Source organism: Carcharodon carcharias, chromosome 9 (genome assembly GCF_017639515.1).
Source record: "Carcharodon carcharias isolate sCarCar2 chromosome 9, sCarCar2.pri, whole genome shotgun sequence".
In the NCBI taxonomy this organism is placed as follows: domain Eukaryota; kingdom Metazoa; phylum Chordata; class Chondrichthyes; order Lamniformes; family Lamnidae; genus Carcharodon; species Carcharodon carcharias.
The window spans coordinates 41,349,700-41,365,850 of NC_054475.1; the positions used below are offsets into that span (position 1 = coordinate 41,349,700).

The following is a 16,151-nucleotide window of genomic DNA, read 5'->3' on the forward strand; positions in this document are numbered from 1 at the left end:
GTACAGATAGCATTAATCTTGACCAGAAAATGTATTATAAGGGGGTGAATTCACTACTGATCTGCTAGGTGGTACAATCAATTTTTTAAAAAAGAACACTGAATTGGACCAATGCAAGTTTCAGTACATTCTTGAAGTCTGAAGTTTATTTTTCTTTAGACAAATGGAAATCTGATGGCGATTCCAATGAGTCATAAGCACATCAGAAGAATGACCTTGTATCTGCAAAAAAACACTTCATAACACATGAGCTACGTCTCATGTAAAGTAGTTCTTCCACATTGGAACCAACAGCGCCACAAGAACTTAATACACTTACTGTATTCAGAGCAATAAAGACTCACATTTAATAGAATCATTTGCAAAGGTGACAATGCGTTTAGTCCTTTTCATTTACATACAATTGCTGTACAACATCATTTCAAACCTGAAATTAGTGGTCTATTTAACCATAAAATACAGATGTGTTTACAAGCTTTAAATAATGTGTACATTTCCCACATGTCTATTTCCCAACATATGACAAAAATGTTCAAATTATAACACTAAATTATATCTAATAGCATATTCATAGCTTTTAAAAAGGCCACCAACAGTTGCATAATGTAAATTCCCAGCAGTCTGAACCCTCCTGTGGAGATTTCATATGTACATAATCTTCATACTGTATAAAAGACTTAATAGTTCAGTCCCTTTGTATTCTATCCAGTAGCAATACTACTACAAGCCTCATTTTGCACAGGATTTTTAAAATAAAAACCAGCCAATGCATTTTCAGTAACCTGTAGGCTTGACTAAGGTAAACAAAAAACACAAAACTGATGGCCTTTTCTGTACCACTGAGAATATATACATACACACACATATATATAATATATATATACATATATATTATATATACACACACATATTATATATATATATACACACACACACACACACACACACACACACACACACACAATATATAATATACACATTTTGATTTCAGTACCATATTATCATTGCCTAGAATAGACATTTCAGCCATGGAATGAACTATACAAATAACTACATTTGTCTCTGAATTCCATTAGTTTATTAAGGACTATACAATGGGTCTTTGGATGGATCCCTTCCCTGAACTCTATTGTATTTATAAGGAGTGCTCTCTACAGAAAAGTACCTTTTCATTTTAAATTCCTGTAGCAGTGATACATAGATACAGTATATTATTCATCATGCAGTGAAAATCTCAAGACAGAAAAGATGTCTTTGAGCCTACATTAAAGTTATAATGCCCCTTATCGGTGTATAAAGTCGAGAGCTAACAAAAATGGAACAAGTGTAGCCTAAAACTAGCTTAGTTTGAAATAGGAGGTGAAGCACAAAAAAAGTGTCTTTCAACAGCAAAATGCAAAACCAGCAATTGTACATTAGAATGCATCTTTGAACCAGCCTCGATAAACAACCTGAACCAGCTTTTTCTCTAACTTTGCTGTGTAGATGCAAAAACTCAAGAGTGGTGACAACCGACAACACAAATATTTAATTTCACACATTCACCGAGACACAACCAAAGGCTCCTGACCATTTTAAAGCTTTCACTACAAACCAAATTTAAAAAAAGAGAAGAAATTAAAATCCACTGCTAATAACGAAGGCAACAAAAATAAGTGAAAGGAAGGCAGTGAATTGAATAAGAGTGTCACAATAAAATAATAAAACATATTGCACATACAATTAATACTTTCTGTACCATACAGTCTAGCTGATGGTTTTTATTTAAAAAAGGAATAAGCCATGTTCTGCAGTGATTTTAATTACTGTGCAAAGAAGCAAATACTGCATAACAAAAGATCCTTCCCAAAGCACAGCCGACAAACTGAGGTGCATTGTTAACATGACTGAGCAGTGGTGGTAGTGGAAGGCATTTCTCAAAGCCATTTCTGAAACACTACAGGTTGTAGCTCAATTGCAAGAAGCTGCAAGCATCCCCTCAACAAACAGTACTTTCTCCCCAATCTTTCTTGTAATCAAGGCTGTTTGAATGCATCACTTAAAGACCTTACAGTTGCTGAATAGGATCATGACCTGAAGAAACTTTACAGACATCAATGCAGGGGAGAAAGCCATGAACAGACAAGATCTAAGTATAAGCTCCCCGATTCTGAGGAGATTTCTTTATTGTGATGGCTTTCACAACAGCAAGCAGGCTCTTTCAGCTGATGTTATTCCCTTTGCCTCTTGCTCAGAAAGACCGCCTTCACTTTGACAGTTTACTAATAACTCTGATTAGTGCGCCATTCTCATCTTTCAGTCTTTGGTTATCCGATTTCAGCTCTGTTAAAACCTGCAAGGAGAAAGTAGTAGTTTTACAGAATGTTCTCAAAGTTTGAGTTTAAAATGTGTTAAGTTAAATAAGTCTCTGCCATTCACCCTCCACCTCCTACAAATAACATCACTTAGACACACATCCACCAACCATCTCAATTCAGATGAACAAGTTATAAGTAATTCTGATATTGCTGCCGTTTTGGGACTTAACTGGCAAGGATGCTTATTGCAAAGTAAAACAGATGGTATCAAAAATTGGGACTGAAGACTGCAACTTCATCAGCACTATAATGAAGGTGCATACTCCTTAAATTGGCACTGAAAATAACCAATTTTAGACTCTGTTTCGCAAATGTCCAAATTGAAATATTTTGATAGTTTCACACATTGTAAAACAAACTATATTCATATTAAATGTAAATGTGCTTTTTTCAAAAAGCAGCTTTTGCTCACTGAAGACAACAGCATATAAGTTATAAAACTGAAGGAAAACAGCAAATCACAGCTACTTAAGGTTCAATATCCTATGTAAATTACCCAGTTGAAAATGTGCTTAAAATTAAATTCAGATTGCTTTGGGGAAATAAACACATATATAATCTGAAAAACTTTCCAGTTTGATTTAATTATTTGTAAATGAAAATACTACTGACAAAACTGTTGTAAAAGTCCACGTTTGTGTGTAAGTTGCAAAATGAACACGCAGCTCTTATAATAACTGGCAACAAAATACAGAGCACAGCAGTGGAGAATGTTACTTTCCAGAAATTTCTATTGGTGGCAACATCAAGTAAAAAATAACATTAAAAGCCGAGAGATGCACAGGAAGCTGAAACACTAACAGTATAATAGGATCTAATAGTAGAGAAATCCCCTTTTCAATAGAAAAACTATTAATTTGGATGACATTACAAGATTAATATAAATTCATAGAATCCTGTTGTGAACCATACATTATTAAAACCTTTGGCATTACACTTTGTTGGAGACATGCCTATTTGCAAAACAACTTGGTGCTTTTATATTGTGAAAACATACCAGAAGGAATAAAAGCATTTAACAGAAACAAAATGTCATTACTGCATTCAAGTTCATTAAACTCATCTGTTTCAGCAGCAATCCCACCAATGTCCAAAGTCGGATGAAAGTCCTGGACAGAAAGGGAAATATGACAACTGTCTCAACGTGTGAAGTGGACCAGTAAGTCATCTGTAACTTTACCACTTGTAAATCTCAGTTTTGGAGATTTCTACTTCATTCTTTTGCCATGTTCTATAGTCTATTAATGGCAAAAATTTGGACAAGTAGGAGCCATGTCAAAATTTTAAAAACGTAGGAAAATTGACAACTCATCAGCTGAGTGGTCTTTCTCACTCAAAATCAAAATGGTATTCTGGGAGGTTTTAAAAAACAATCAAAAGGTGATGAAGATTTAAGGATGCTTTAACATGTTTTTTTTAAAATGCAAACAGAATGAGATGGAAGGCAGAGCTCCACTTCTAAATCCCTTGTGCCTCATGAATCTGGTGCTAATGTCCTATGTAATTGCAGAAACATTATCCACAGAAGTTGGCTTTCAGCTATGCACTCAATAATTCTAGCATAACACTCAAGTTACGTTATGAATCAATTTGAAGCACCAAAGTAGAAAATATATAGTACCCAAATCTTAGTCAATATTTTACAGGAATATTAGTTCGCCTTTCCCTCCTAAACAATTATCTGCAATTCTTACATGGTATGTAAATATAGACTTCGATGACGATGCACAGTTATGATTTGACAAATTTTTAGAAAAACTGTTCTAAAGGTTACATTTTTAAATAAAACCTTGAAGTGAGTTTAAAGGCCGTTTCAAAATGGCTCCAAGCTACCAGGCAGAATTGTGGATTTCAGACTGGGTCCCCTCTTCCGAGAGTACAAAAGGCAACTTTTAATTTAATTATGGTTCACTTGTGGTCTTATCCAGGACATAACAAAGTTTTGCTGATGCCTCATTGTAAGATTATAAATTGTGCCTTGACAAGGACAAAAGCTAAGAACCACTGGTGGGAGAAGGGCCATTTGAAGTGTCGCTGCCTTAGTTGGGGGATGACTTGGCATTTTGTACAGGTCACATGATAATAGCAGCCATCTTTGCTCCTACAAAAAGCATTGAAAAGGGCAGGAAGCTGAGAGATAAAAAACACTTTCAGAGAAGCAGACAAGAGCTTCAACGCAAGGGGAGAGGGCCCAACAAGCACAACCATCGAACCACTGTAATCAACTAGTTTAGAAAGGACAACACTGCAGTTTGTTGCAAGAGAATTAAAGAAACTCCCCTCTCTCCAATACCTAATTCCATTTGTTAAGCTACCTGTGAAAGCAACCTCTGGTAATTCGACAGTAGAAGCCATTACAACTACAGAGATATCTCTGCAACCTCATGACCTTCAATTCAGACAAGGCAACACCTCTACTTCAAAACATACCAGGCCTGCACGGAATATGGACGAATCTTGATTTATAAGTATATTTTCATTTTATCTTAATTTGTAACTAATCTTTGGGTGCATATGCCTTAGTAAATTTATCTTTCATCAAGTAATTTCCAGAGCAACAGAGTGAAATAAACTAAACTTTTCTTTTTAAAAAATAAAAAGGCTTTCCTGCTGGGTTACTTTAAATTGATTTTCTCACTCCATGGGCAAGAAAAATACATACAAATACATTGTTCATGGGCGACTTTGGGGAAACCCCTTTTGAATTGTCAGTGACGTTATTTTGTTTGATGTTCCATGCTCAGATTGCGTCATTGTTATGTAGTACTAAATTAATTCTGCTGAAATCCAAGGGCAGATTGCCGCCTGCGATAGGGTCCATGGCGCCAATTAAGGTCCACCCAACATGAAATGCAGCTCCCGAGGACAGTGGGAGGCGGCGGCCGGCGAGCTACTGCTATGACTGCTGGGTCCAATGTTTAAAAGAGCTCCTGCAGCCTTAGAAAGGCTGTCAAACATGGCCAGCGGAAGGGCTCCCCAGAGCACTGCTGGTGAGCAGACCAGGCAGGAGGGTAGGGCAGGGGGGCACTTTGCCCCTCGTTTCTCAGGCAATTGCCTTGCTGTCCTTGAGGAGGTGGCAGCACAGTGGGAGGTCCTCGCTCCCAGGAACTGGAGGAGGCACCCCTGCATGACCAAACGTGCCTGGGAGGAGGTGGCGGAGATAGTGAGCTCCCACAATGTGGTGCGACGCACCTGGATCCAGTACCATAAGCGTTTCAATGCCCTTCTGCGTTCTGGAAGGGTGAGTGCCATGTTGACATTGGTCACTTAACCCAGTAGGTAGGCTTTCCCCGCTGGCCGCCCGTCCCCCCCCACCCCTTCAACTCTGAGTGCAGTTACTGCATTGAATCATTGAATCCACTGGGTGGGCCAGCGGATATTGCCCACCCTGAGAGGGTGGTGATGAGATGGGTTCTGCACCCGCAGCATGTGCTACAATGACACCCACATTACTGTTTTGGGGGCAACCTGGAGGATCTGCACCTAGGCGCAGTGCTGGAACTGCAAAACATGTCAAAGTCAGAGTGCTGACATGCTGGGAGGGGAGCTTCCAGGTGTCGGGGCGCTGATCGATCTGCTGTCTTCTGTGCTCCACGTGCTTGCGCCTTCTTGCTTTGCAAGGTTGGACTGTGTGCAGTGAAGAGATTCCAGGTACAAGTAGCACTAATCAATGCTCTTCTCTCCTTTTCAGGAGAAGAATGCTCATAATGCTGTCAAGCGGTTGAAAACTGGTGTAGGCCTGGCCCAGTTGGCCATCATTACCAGGTTCGAGCAGGAGGCCCTTGATCTGGAGAGGCGCCATGTGCCCAGGTCCATTGGTGTCAGTGAGGCTGAGGTGCTACGGGCAAATGTTAGCGCAGCACTAGGTCACCATTAGTGTCCCAGCAGCCATGGCACTGCTGAATGTTTAGTGATTGAAGTTTGCAACATGGCTCGACCATTGCTTACGAAAGGATGAACGCATAATGATCTGAGGGACAGGGGTGCACATTGACACTGTCTCCACATTGACAAATCAAATGTCCTTGTTCTTCCTTTCAGCATCAGTGGAGCAGGGCCGGGAGGAGGCGGCACAGGGGCCCCCTCTCACACCTGAGGGCCCTGAAATCTCTGACCCACCAGCGTCACACCATCTCTGCGAGGCAGGCACCAGCGCAGATACTAGCACCTCGGTGGGAATTAGATCATCAGCTAGTGTCCCGGGGCTCAGCGGTGAGGGCACTTCACAGTCGCTGGAGGAGTTGGCAGAGATAGAGTGTCCATGGCGCCAGCAGTCAGAGGACTGCAGGGGACCAGGCACATGCTCAGTCGGTGGCTGATGATGTGCTCCTAGAGTCGTCTGTGAGGCAGCAAACGCTGGAAGTCCAGCAGGGTGTGTGGGAGGATCTGGCAGAGATTCGTGAAGCTATGCTTGGCTTGGTCTCCATGGTGCAGGAGTCCACACGGACCATTGCCAATGCATTGCCGAACGCCATGCTTCCTCTATGGAAAGCGTGGTGACTTGTGGAGAGGCTCCTCCAGGAGACCTATCAGGGCTTCCTGGGGATGCACTTGGATCAGCAAGCCCTCACATCGGCACTGACCTTAGCTGGTCAGTGCCAGTGTGGGAGATGGTCTGGGTACCAAGTTTCCCAGCTCCGTGCCCATCCATCTACAGTGAGCAGGGGGGTCTGAAGCGACCTCACGTTGGCGCAGCATCTGCCTGCTGCCTCTATGGGCTCCTCTCAGGGGTCTCCGGATGAGGGCAGCAACTCCTCTGCCCCTCTGCCAGTGACCATTGCATCCGATGAGGCTACGACGACTGGGGAGGTGCAAGCTGTGGAACTAGCCATTCCTTCCCAGGTGGGGGCAGCACAGGCTTCATGGGCCAGAGCACAGTCGCCAAGGTCATCGAGGCCAAAAGGACAACACAGTGAGCAGGCTATCTCAGTTGCTAGTGCCAGCAAGGGGACAGCACCTAGACCTAGCACCCGAAAGCATAAATTTAAGGCACCTTAGGCACACCACAGGTTTCTCACTGGTGCTTTTGTTTGCCCCACAATGAGGTCATGATTAGTTGGTATGTTGTTTAACACCTTTGTCATTTTGTTATATCATTAAATTTAGAAATGTGATCATAACTGAGGGTGCCTCTTCTTTTCTGCAAGTGGATGGTTACCAATAATGTTGTGTGAGATATGTGGTACATTCAGCTTTATTGACAAGGCATTTAGTTAATGTTCCTATCCAGGCAGATTTAGCACTCAGGTATTGAGTAAGGAGCCTGCAGCACAGGCTTTTGTTGGAAGTCCATCTATGGTGTTCTAGCTGAAGGTGCGTTGGATTAAAGCCTCCAGAGTGTCCCTGCCTCCCTGGAGTATGCCTGGGTCAACGTCTACTGAAGTGCGCCCCCTGAACGATCCAGGCATCTGAAGCGCATCTTGAGAAAACTGATGGTTCTCTCCACCACAGCCCTTGTGGAGCCGTGGCGCCTATTGTACCGCTGTTCAGCTTCTGTTTTTGGATGGCGGAGATGGCATCATGAGCCACTTTCTGAGGGGATAGCCCTTGTCACCCAGCAGCCATCCATCCAACCGCACTGGAGCAATGAAGAGCCTCGGCACCTGGGAGTGTCTGAGGATGGAGGCATCATGGAAGCTGCCTGGGTACCTTGCACAAACTTATAGAATCTGCATCCTGTGATCACTATCTGCACGTTCATGGAGTGGAAGCCCTTCCTGTTGACAAAGGCACCGGGCTCACTTGCTGGTGCCTCGATGGCCACATGTGTGCAGCCTATTGCACCGTGGATGCAGGGGAAGCCAGCAATCGCTGCAAAGCCTCTGGTTCTCTCTGTCTGGCTGGCCTGGTCCCAGTAGTAGTGGATGAATGTCAAATCACACCTGAATAGAGCGCCTGTCACCGGCTTGACACAAGTATGGACAGCTGATTGGAAGACACTACAAAGATCACCCACCGAGCCCTGGAAAGAGCCAGAGGCATAGAAGTTGAGGGCAGCAGTGACCTTTAGAGTCACTGGCATGGGGTATCCACCCACACAGTTAGTAGAGATCTTAGGGGCTATCATCTGACAGATAGAGTTGACTGTCTCCCTTGAGAGATGGAGCCACCTTTGGCACTGCACCTCAGACATATTGAGGTAGATGCTTCGCCGCCTATATACCCTGGACTTGCTGTTGGCCCTGTGCCCCATGTGCCTGCGCCTCTCCTCCCAAAGGTGGCTCCCCTGGAGGCTGAATATGAACCCCTGACCTGTTCCCCCTTCTGGCCCTCCTTTCCTCCTCAAAGGAGGTGCCTCCAGTGGAGAGCACAACTCCCATTCCCAGGCTAAGGGAAGGATTCTTGAAACCTGTAGGCCCCAAAAAGGATCTTCACTGTAGAGTGCTGACCTGAAGGCTGAGAGTCCTGTCCAAGCAGCTGGAATTTTGAAGTATTTCTGCTAACACAGGCAAGTATCAGTAACTTTCCAAATTAAATATCTGATTGAGCACATTCGCGATCCCACTGACCCATCTTATCCCGTCCTTGGATGAGATTTATTCAAATGTGTCCTACCCGCCTGCCCGTTACACCTGTGCGATGACCTGAAGATCGCACGGGCCCCAAAAAATTGCAGTCAGTTGGTGCCTCAATGGCCTTAAGTGGCCCGTTAATTAATGGCAGGCGTGCATCGGAGAGCATTGCGTGCCCACAAAAATATCACCGCGCGTCATTTTATGCGTCGGTGTGCAAGGCTCGCCCCCGCATGCCAATGAGAAGATTCTGCCCCAAGTAAATAGGTTAGCATTAATATATTTTAAAACCTCTCTTTCAGGTGTAGAATGATTCAATGTGGCTACCCTAATAAGTTATTTTGGCATCACTAACTTGTTGAGACACCACTGGTGGGTGTTGGCCCTTTGACAGGAGTCTAAAGCTATAAGGAATGGTGTTTTATCACAATTAATTAAGAACCCCATGGCGAGATGTATTGTTGAAGCTAAATGAATTTACTCCCTGCCCCTGTAAATAAGAGCTTGCAAGTAGGCATCGCAAGAAATAAGATTGTACAACGTATCCATAACATGATATTTTCCAGAGTTAACACTACATGTAGCCTTTCTCTTGCCTTCGGAACCATAGAAAATTTGATGTCCAAGAACTGCGAAGTACAGCCAGTCCAAAAAAGGCTTTCTTTTATCATCAGAAAAAGGAGGGCAACCCGAGGACGTGGCAGCACCGGGATGTAGAAGCTCAGCTCACCAAGGCAACATGTACTTTATATCCAAGATGTAGGTAACTACAGCATTTTATTTTAATAACTAGAAATGAGTTTACTACTTAAAATTACTTAGAATTTGAAATGCTGTCATTAAATCTATTTTAGATGCAGAAAAAAACCTCAACTAAGTGCACAGTACAACATCTCGGAACAAAATATGGATCAGTAATTTAACACAGATGCAAACAAGGCAGAAAGATTCATATGACAAAAACAATGGGTGGAATTTTCCAAGTCCACTGTAGGCGGACGTGATAGGTGGCGTGTGCGGAAAACATGGCGTGACCTGCTTCATGGTGGTGTGAAGGCAGCTTGTGATTGTCCGCTCAGCCTGCCATTGGCGGGCTGCATTTCCTGCCATCAGTCAATGGGGAGCTAACTGTAATACATCAGAATATAATTAAAAGGCCCTCCTGCCAGGCTCTTATATCGTCCGTCCACGTCGGCGATGCAGGTGACATGCACTTGGCAGCCTTCACTTTCGGGGAACTGAGGTGAGTGAGCAGCAGCATTCTCCACAGCTCGCCCGTTGTTTACGGGCCTCAGGGGCACCGGGGGTAACTGATGCCTGGCCCTGGAGTGCTGACCCAGGGTGTCAAGTGCTGTCCTTGCGCTGCATCCCGCACACAGGCAGTCGAGGTGGGTAAGCAAGAGGAGTGGTCATGCATTAGGGACACCTGTATAAACTGACCATGCCTCCGCAACTGAGACAGTTCAGGCACAGCCACAGTGATATGATGGGGGTCAAGCTTTTAGCCTGCCCGCCCATGCAAGCAACGTGGAGGCACCAATGGGCCACGAAGTGCTCCATACTTTGCACCCCCCACCCACCCCCATGCCCCTGGCACAGATTTCAAGTCCACCACCACTGTATTGGACCGCAGAGCAGTTGGACTGCATACGGTGTACAATCTCCTTGTCATTTAGCAGTGATTGCTGGAGGCGTTCACAGCCCCTTGCAATCTCAGCATCCTGGTTTGGACTAGTGTCCCCCATGTTGCAGGTTGATGGGACAGCCATGCAGCAAACTCATCTCTTGCCATCTGAGGGATGGCCTAGACTCCAATGATTTTAAATTGACAACTAATTATCATCACTATTCAGTAACATCTGTACCACCATCCTACTTTTCTTCCTTAACTGAAGTACTGAGCACATGGCTCCCAGGAGGACAAGCGCAAGTTAGGCAATATCTAGGTGTAGTTGTATGAGCGGGTAGGAGAATCAAGCTTGTGTGTTATTAATGCAGGCAGGCGCACCCCATAAGATTTCTCATAATATGGCATCATTTGGAAATTTCAAGGATTATATAAATATTGCAAAGGAAACAGTCACAGGAAGAGTCGGAGGTGGTCTAGTATCATGGTTAAATTCATACTCTATCTGGAAAAGCTTGGTGCTGATTCAGCCATTCCAAACAAGAGGTTAGAATGAGGTCCAAACCTTCAAGCCAGTTTAGATATGATATGTTTACTATCTGGGCAAGGAAAGTCACCAACCCTCCTAGTTAACATGAACCAAGATATGGTCTCTCAGCACCACACAAGGAAGGGTAACATTAATTGTCTGGGGACTCTGGCCTTGAGACACAAGTCTCCACTTACTTAATTATGCTTGCCACTGCTAAATCTGCTCACCATTCAAGGAACATCCAGGAACATAAAGATAATCCCAGCTTCTCTTCACCACTACAAATTGTCATCTTAAACCACCTTCCCCTTCCTCCTCTCTCATAATCTGCGAGGAGCTCATAGACATTGTTTGTCACAAAGATTAAAAAGTTCAGCCGCCTCTGTCATTTCCCCCCATTGCTCTTATCCAGGAGTGGGGAAACCTTTTTCTCATCAAGAGTCACTCACGCATAGACAAAATCAGTTGTGAACCACACACACATAGACACAACTTAATTTTTTTTGGGAGAGTACAGAAACGTTCAACTCACCCACTGCTCTATTGTAATGGCCGAGTTTGCTTTTCTTTAATGCGCCTTGTTATTGTAGATTCTATGCCGTTCACAATGACTGGTATTTTGGTCTGCATCACTGCCACTTCCAAAACCTCCTGCCCATCACTGCCGTGTTTGCCGGTATCTACTCAATGAACAGCAATTGCACTGGATAGGTAAGCAACAGAGACCAGGACGTGTCTCACCCAGGACCACTCTCACTTGGGGCTATCCCAGGACACCTCTCACCTGGATATCATTTATTCAGAGGACGACGACACTGTCCTCCTTGAATCTCCTGCCTGAACTGTTTGTGAGGCACTTCCCCTGTTCTGGCTGCATATTTTGACAAAGTAGTCCCACAGTGACTGTTAACCTCAGTAAATGCAGAGATGTGTGTGTCAGATGCACGTGATATATTATTTTTTAAATCTCACCGCGGGCTGGATGAAGTAGTGTAACAGGTCGCATCTGGCCCCTAGGCTGGAGTTCCCCGCCCCTGAGCTAGAGGCATGAACGCTCTGGGTTGTGAATACTGCTGGTGGTGACCTTTAAATGGTGGAGTTTGGCTCGCCACCACATTCTCAAGGGCAATTAGAGATGGGTAATAAATCCTGGCCTAGCCAGTGACGCCTGCATCCCATGAATGAGTAATAAGATGGTAAACTGCCTCCTTGCTAAACTCACTTTGGTTCTGGGACTAGATTTCGTTATGGGGTGGTCCTCTGATATGCCCTGGTGTCCACCTTTTCTCATCCTCCAGGGAGAATATGGTCCTGAGGCCAATCCCCACGGTGTTACAGGACAGTAGCAGCAAACAGAAATTCACAGGGTTGCTTTGAAAGACAACAGGATCTGCATTGAATGCCAACTGAAATGGCAAAAAAATAGTGAGTGCACTATTTAACAACAGGAATATCACAGGATGCTCCCATCAGGCAATGTGTAGCCTTGAATTGGAAAAAAAACCTCTCAATAGGGTAAACAGTTCAGGGATTCATAAGGCGCCACTGAGTTCTGGGTTTCCAAATTAGAACCAGAAATAGAGTGTTAATGGAAGAACAGGACAGGCATTCTCTTTGTCATATTAGATAATAAAACATTAATCACTTAGTGGAGGCCATGTTAACACGAGGGAGAGAGAGTGAAGGTATGATCTTATTCTACCCTGGGGGAGATTTTGACGAGGACGAGCAGAGAAGTTAATGTTCAACCATTCCAAACAAAGCTTACTCGCTGCGATGAAACTTCTAACCATCCATGGAGGTCACCTTATAAGAGTTGTTGTTTCTGATGTGAGCGGGTTTGCTTTAAGATTAACTGAATTAAATGCAATACTTACTTCCTTTAACTCCTGAAAGAAATTTGCTTCTCACAGATGTGTTACTCTGAGTTAACTGTTAGTGCACAGAGATATTCAGCAGATTGATGTAGGCATTTTCAATAACACAGATAGCACAGGAAGATGTAACAAACTGAAGCACATTCTGATGCAAGTGGAGATTTTAACACCGTGTTTCTGTTAAGGTGCCAACAATTCTCTGAGGATATTCAAAGCTTTACTCGACCATCCACCAGCATGCTGACACTCCCAGCTGGTTTCCAGTCAGTCTATCCGTCACTGATTCCTCACCCAGAAACTGCTCTAAATGTTAGAAAGTGGCATTTGAATATTAGAAAATGGGATAGGCAAAATCTGTTAAAGGAAATGTATGATACGCAAAATAAGTGCTTTGAATGTGACTCCATCATTAATCCCTTTCTTTATGGTTTTGTTCCTGCCCCTGTCCTTTACAGTAGCTTCCTGAAATCTGTGAGAAGCACTCATTTCATTTACACTGTCATTTCATTTCCCATGGCATTGGCATGGACTGAAACATTAAACAAATTTTTAAAAAATACTTTTGGATTATTTAAATAATCTTTTCTCAGTCCCTAATTATTTGCGTTTTCTTCGTTCTATGACTATTTATTTAGGAATTGTTTTCTCTAATATATTGTTTGACATCTCCAACACAGGCCAGATGAAAAAGCCCAATGGGCTGCATCCGGCCCCCGGGCCAGGGCTTCCCCATCGGAACAAAGATCTTCAAATGTTGCCCGATGCCTTAGCCCTGAAATTGTGTTGTTCTCTACATTCTATCCCATTTCCTGCAATTCTTGCTTAGATCTCATCTAATTCACGAGATGAACCTTTTATTCTCTTGACCCTATTCAACCAAGCTATTAATTAATCAACTTTCTTTCCTGGGTGCCATGTTAGCTGATATTATTAACCTTTCCTTCTCCACAGACATTGTTCCCCTGCCCTGCCCTTCAGATTTGCTTCTCCTTAAAAAAAACTACCCTTGACCCCTCTGTCCTTGCACATTACTACCTTACTCCAACCTCCCTTTCCTCCCCAATGTCGTTGAAGGTGTTGTCGCTTTCCAAATCCATGTCCATCTTTCCTGCAATTCCAGGTTGAATCCCTCCAATTAGGTTTTCAGCTGGGCTACAGTACTGAAATGACCCTTATCAGAATCACAAATGACATTGAGTGTGGCTGTGATAAACTAAACCTCCCCATTCTTCACCACCTATTTGCAGCCTTTTCCGCAGCTGACTATGCCATCCTCCGCCAACTCTTGTCCTGTTGTCTGGCTGGGCGCAATTGCCTGAGCTTGCTTTCATTCTTACCTATTTAATCATAGGCAGAGAATCAACTGTAACGGCTTCTCCCATTCCCGTCATGCCACTTCTGGAGTTCCGCCAAAGGAAGCCCTATTATTGCTTATCTGTATGCTACTCCTTAGAGATATCATCGGAAAACACATCAGGTTTCATTTGCATGTTGGTGACATTCAGCAATATCTCACCATCACCTCTTTGGACTCGCTCACTGTCTGATTTGTTACATTGATTGTCCAACATCCAATATCAGCTGAGCAGCAATTTCCTCCAACTAAATACTGGAAAGAGTGAAGCCATTGTCTTTGGTCTCCCCTAGAAACTTAGTTTCCTGAGTAACGATTCCATCCCCAGCAAAGATCTTAAGCTGAGTAAGACTTTCACAACATTGGTGTTGTGTTTGACCTCAAGATAAGTTTCTGACCACATATTCACACAATCGAAAAGAGTGCCTACTTCCAACTCTGTAACATTGCTCGATTCCTACTCTGCCTTAGCTAAACTGTTGAAATTTGCATTCATAATGTTGTTACCTCTAGACTTGACTATTCCAATGCTTTCCTGGCCAGCCTCCCAACTTCCACCTTACATAAATTTTTGTTCATAAAACTCTGCATGCGAACACCACCACCTCCAAGGTCCCCTCCAAACCACACCATCCTGATGTGGAACAATATCACCACTCCTTCACAGTCGCTGGATCAAATCCCGGGAACTCCCTCCGTAACAGCACTCTGGATGTACCTACATCAAAAGAATGTAGAGGTTCAAGGTGACAGCTCACCACCACCTTCTAAAGGGCAATCTGGGATGGGCAACAAATGCTGGCCCAGCCAGTGATGCCCAAATCCTGTGAAAGAATAAAAAAAAAACAAGCCTTTGGAATCTGTGCTCTTCCAATTCCAACCCTTATGCACCTCTGAGTTTAATCATTCCGCCACTGATGGCTGTGCCTTTCAGCTGCCTCAGTCCTAAGCTCCGTAATTCCCTTCCTAAACCTCTTTCTCTCTCCTCTTAAGATGCTTCATAAAATGTACCTCTCCTGATGTCTCCTTCTGTGGCTCAATGTTTTTATTGATAACACTCTTGTTAAGTGCCTTGGGATCAATATTCCCTGTAAGGTGTGTAGCCACACAGCAACCTGAAAATTCCCACACAAACCAGCCCCTTTAACTTATGGAAGACATACAGCAAAAAATATTAAAGGGCTTGCGTACTTTGGTCAAATGCTGTTACGAAAATATCTAATTTCATGATTCATATGTTTTAGGAATAAAACTTTTAGGCTGGGATTGAGGTTTTAAAAAGATGATAATGGAAGCACCTGGTTTTGGAAACTGGCAAACAAACCTGAAGTAAATGCAATATAAACAGACCTGGGGTAATTACAGCTCAAAGGTGAAGTTTTTTTTGTGCTTTTGGGGTGGTGGCAAAAAGTGTTCACATCATGGGATTATAATAGTTACTTTGGATCTATCTGGAGGAGACCGTTTGTCTCAAGATATCTCAGAAAATGCTTTGAAGTTGGAGTATAAATGGGAGCGGTTTCAATTATTCATGTAGGTTTCCACAGCTGAGAAAAGCAAAAAGCAACTTGTAAAGACTGGGTTTCTTGATGGAACCAAGCCGTCTAGTAAGAGGGCAGTTATTTGCATTAGATAATTTTTTTTATTCATTTATAGGATGTGGGTATTGCTGGTTAGGCTAGCATTTATTGTCCATCCCTAATTGCCCTTGACAAGGTGGTGGTCAGCTACCTTCTTGAACCGCTGCAGTCCCTATGATGTAGGTATACCCGCAGTGCTGTTAGGGAGGGAGTTACAGGATTTTGACCCAGTGGCAATGAAGGAACAGCAATATGTTTTCAAGTCAGGATGGTGAGTGTTTTGGAGGGGAACTTCCAGGTGATGGTGTTCCC

General features: G+C 43.5%; 1 protein-coding gene across 3 annotated transcripts in view; it reads right to left on the reverse strand.

Moving 5' to 3' along the window:
• Positions 1 to 323: 323 nt before the first annotated feature.
• Positions 324 to 16,151, reverse strand: part of LOC121282065 (protein phosphatase 1 regulatory subunit 12A-like) — a 301,831-nt gene continuing 286,003 nt past the window's right edge. For all 3 annotated transcript variants that reach the window (XM_041195472.1, XM_041195470.1, XM_041195471.1), the window contains one exon: positions 324 to 2,332. In XM_041195472.1, the coding sequence (XP_041051406.1) occupies positions 2,246 to 2,332 (87 nt within the window). In that variant the 3' untranslated portion in view covers positions 324 to 2,245. The remainder of the gene's footprint in view (positions 2,333 to 16,151) is intronic.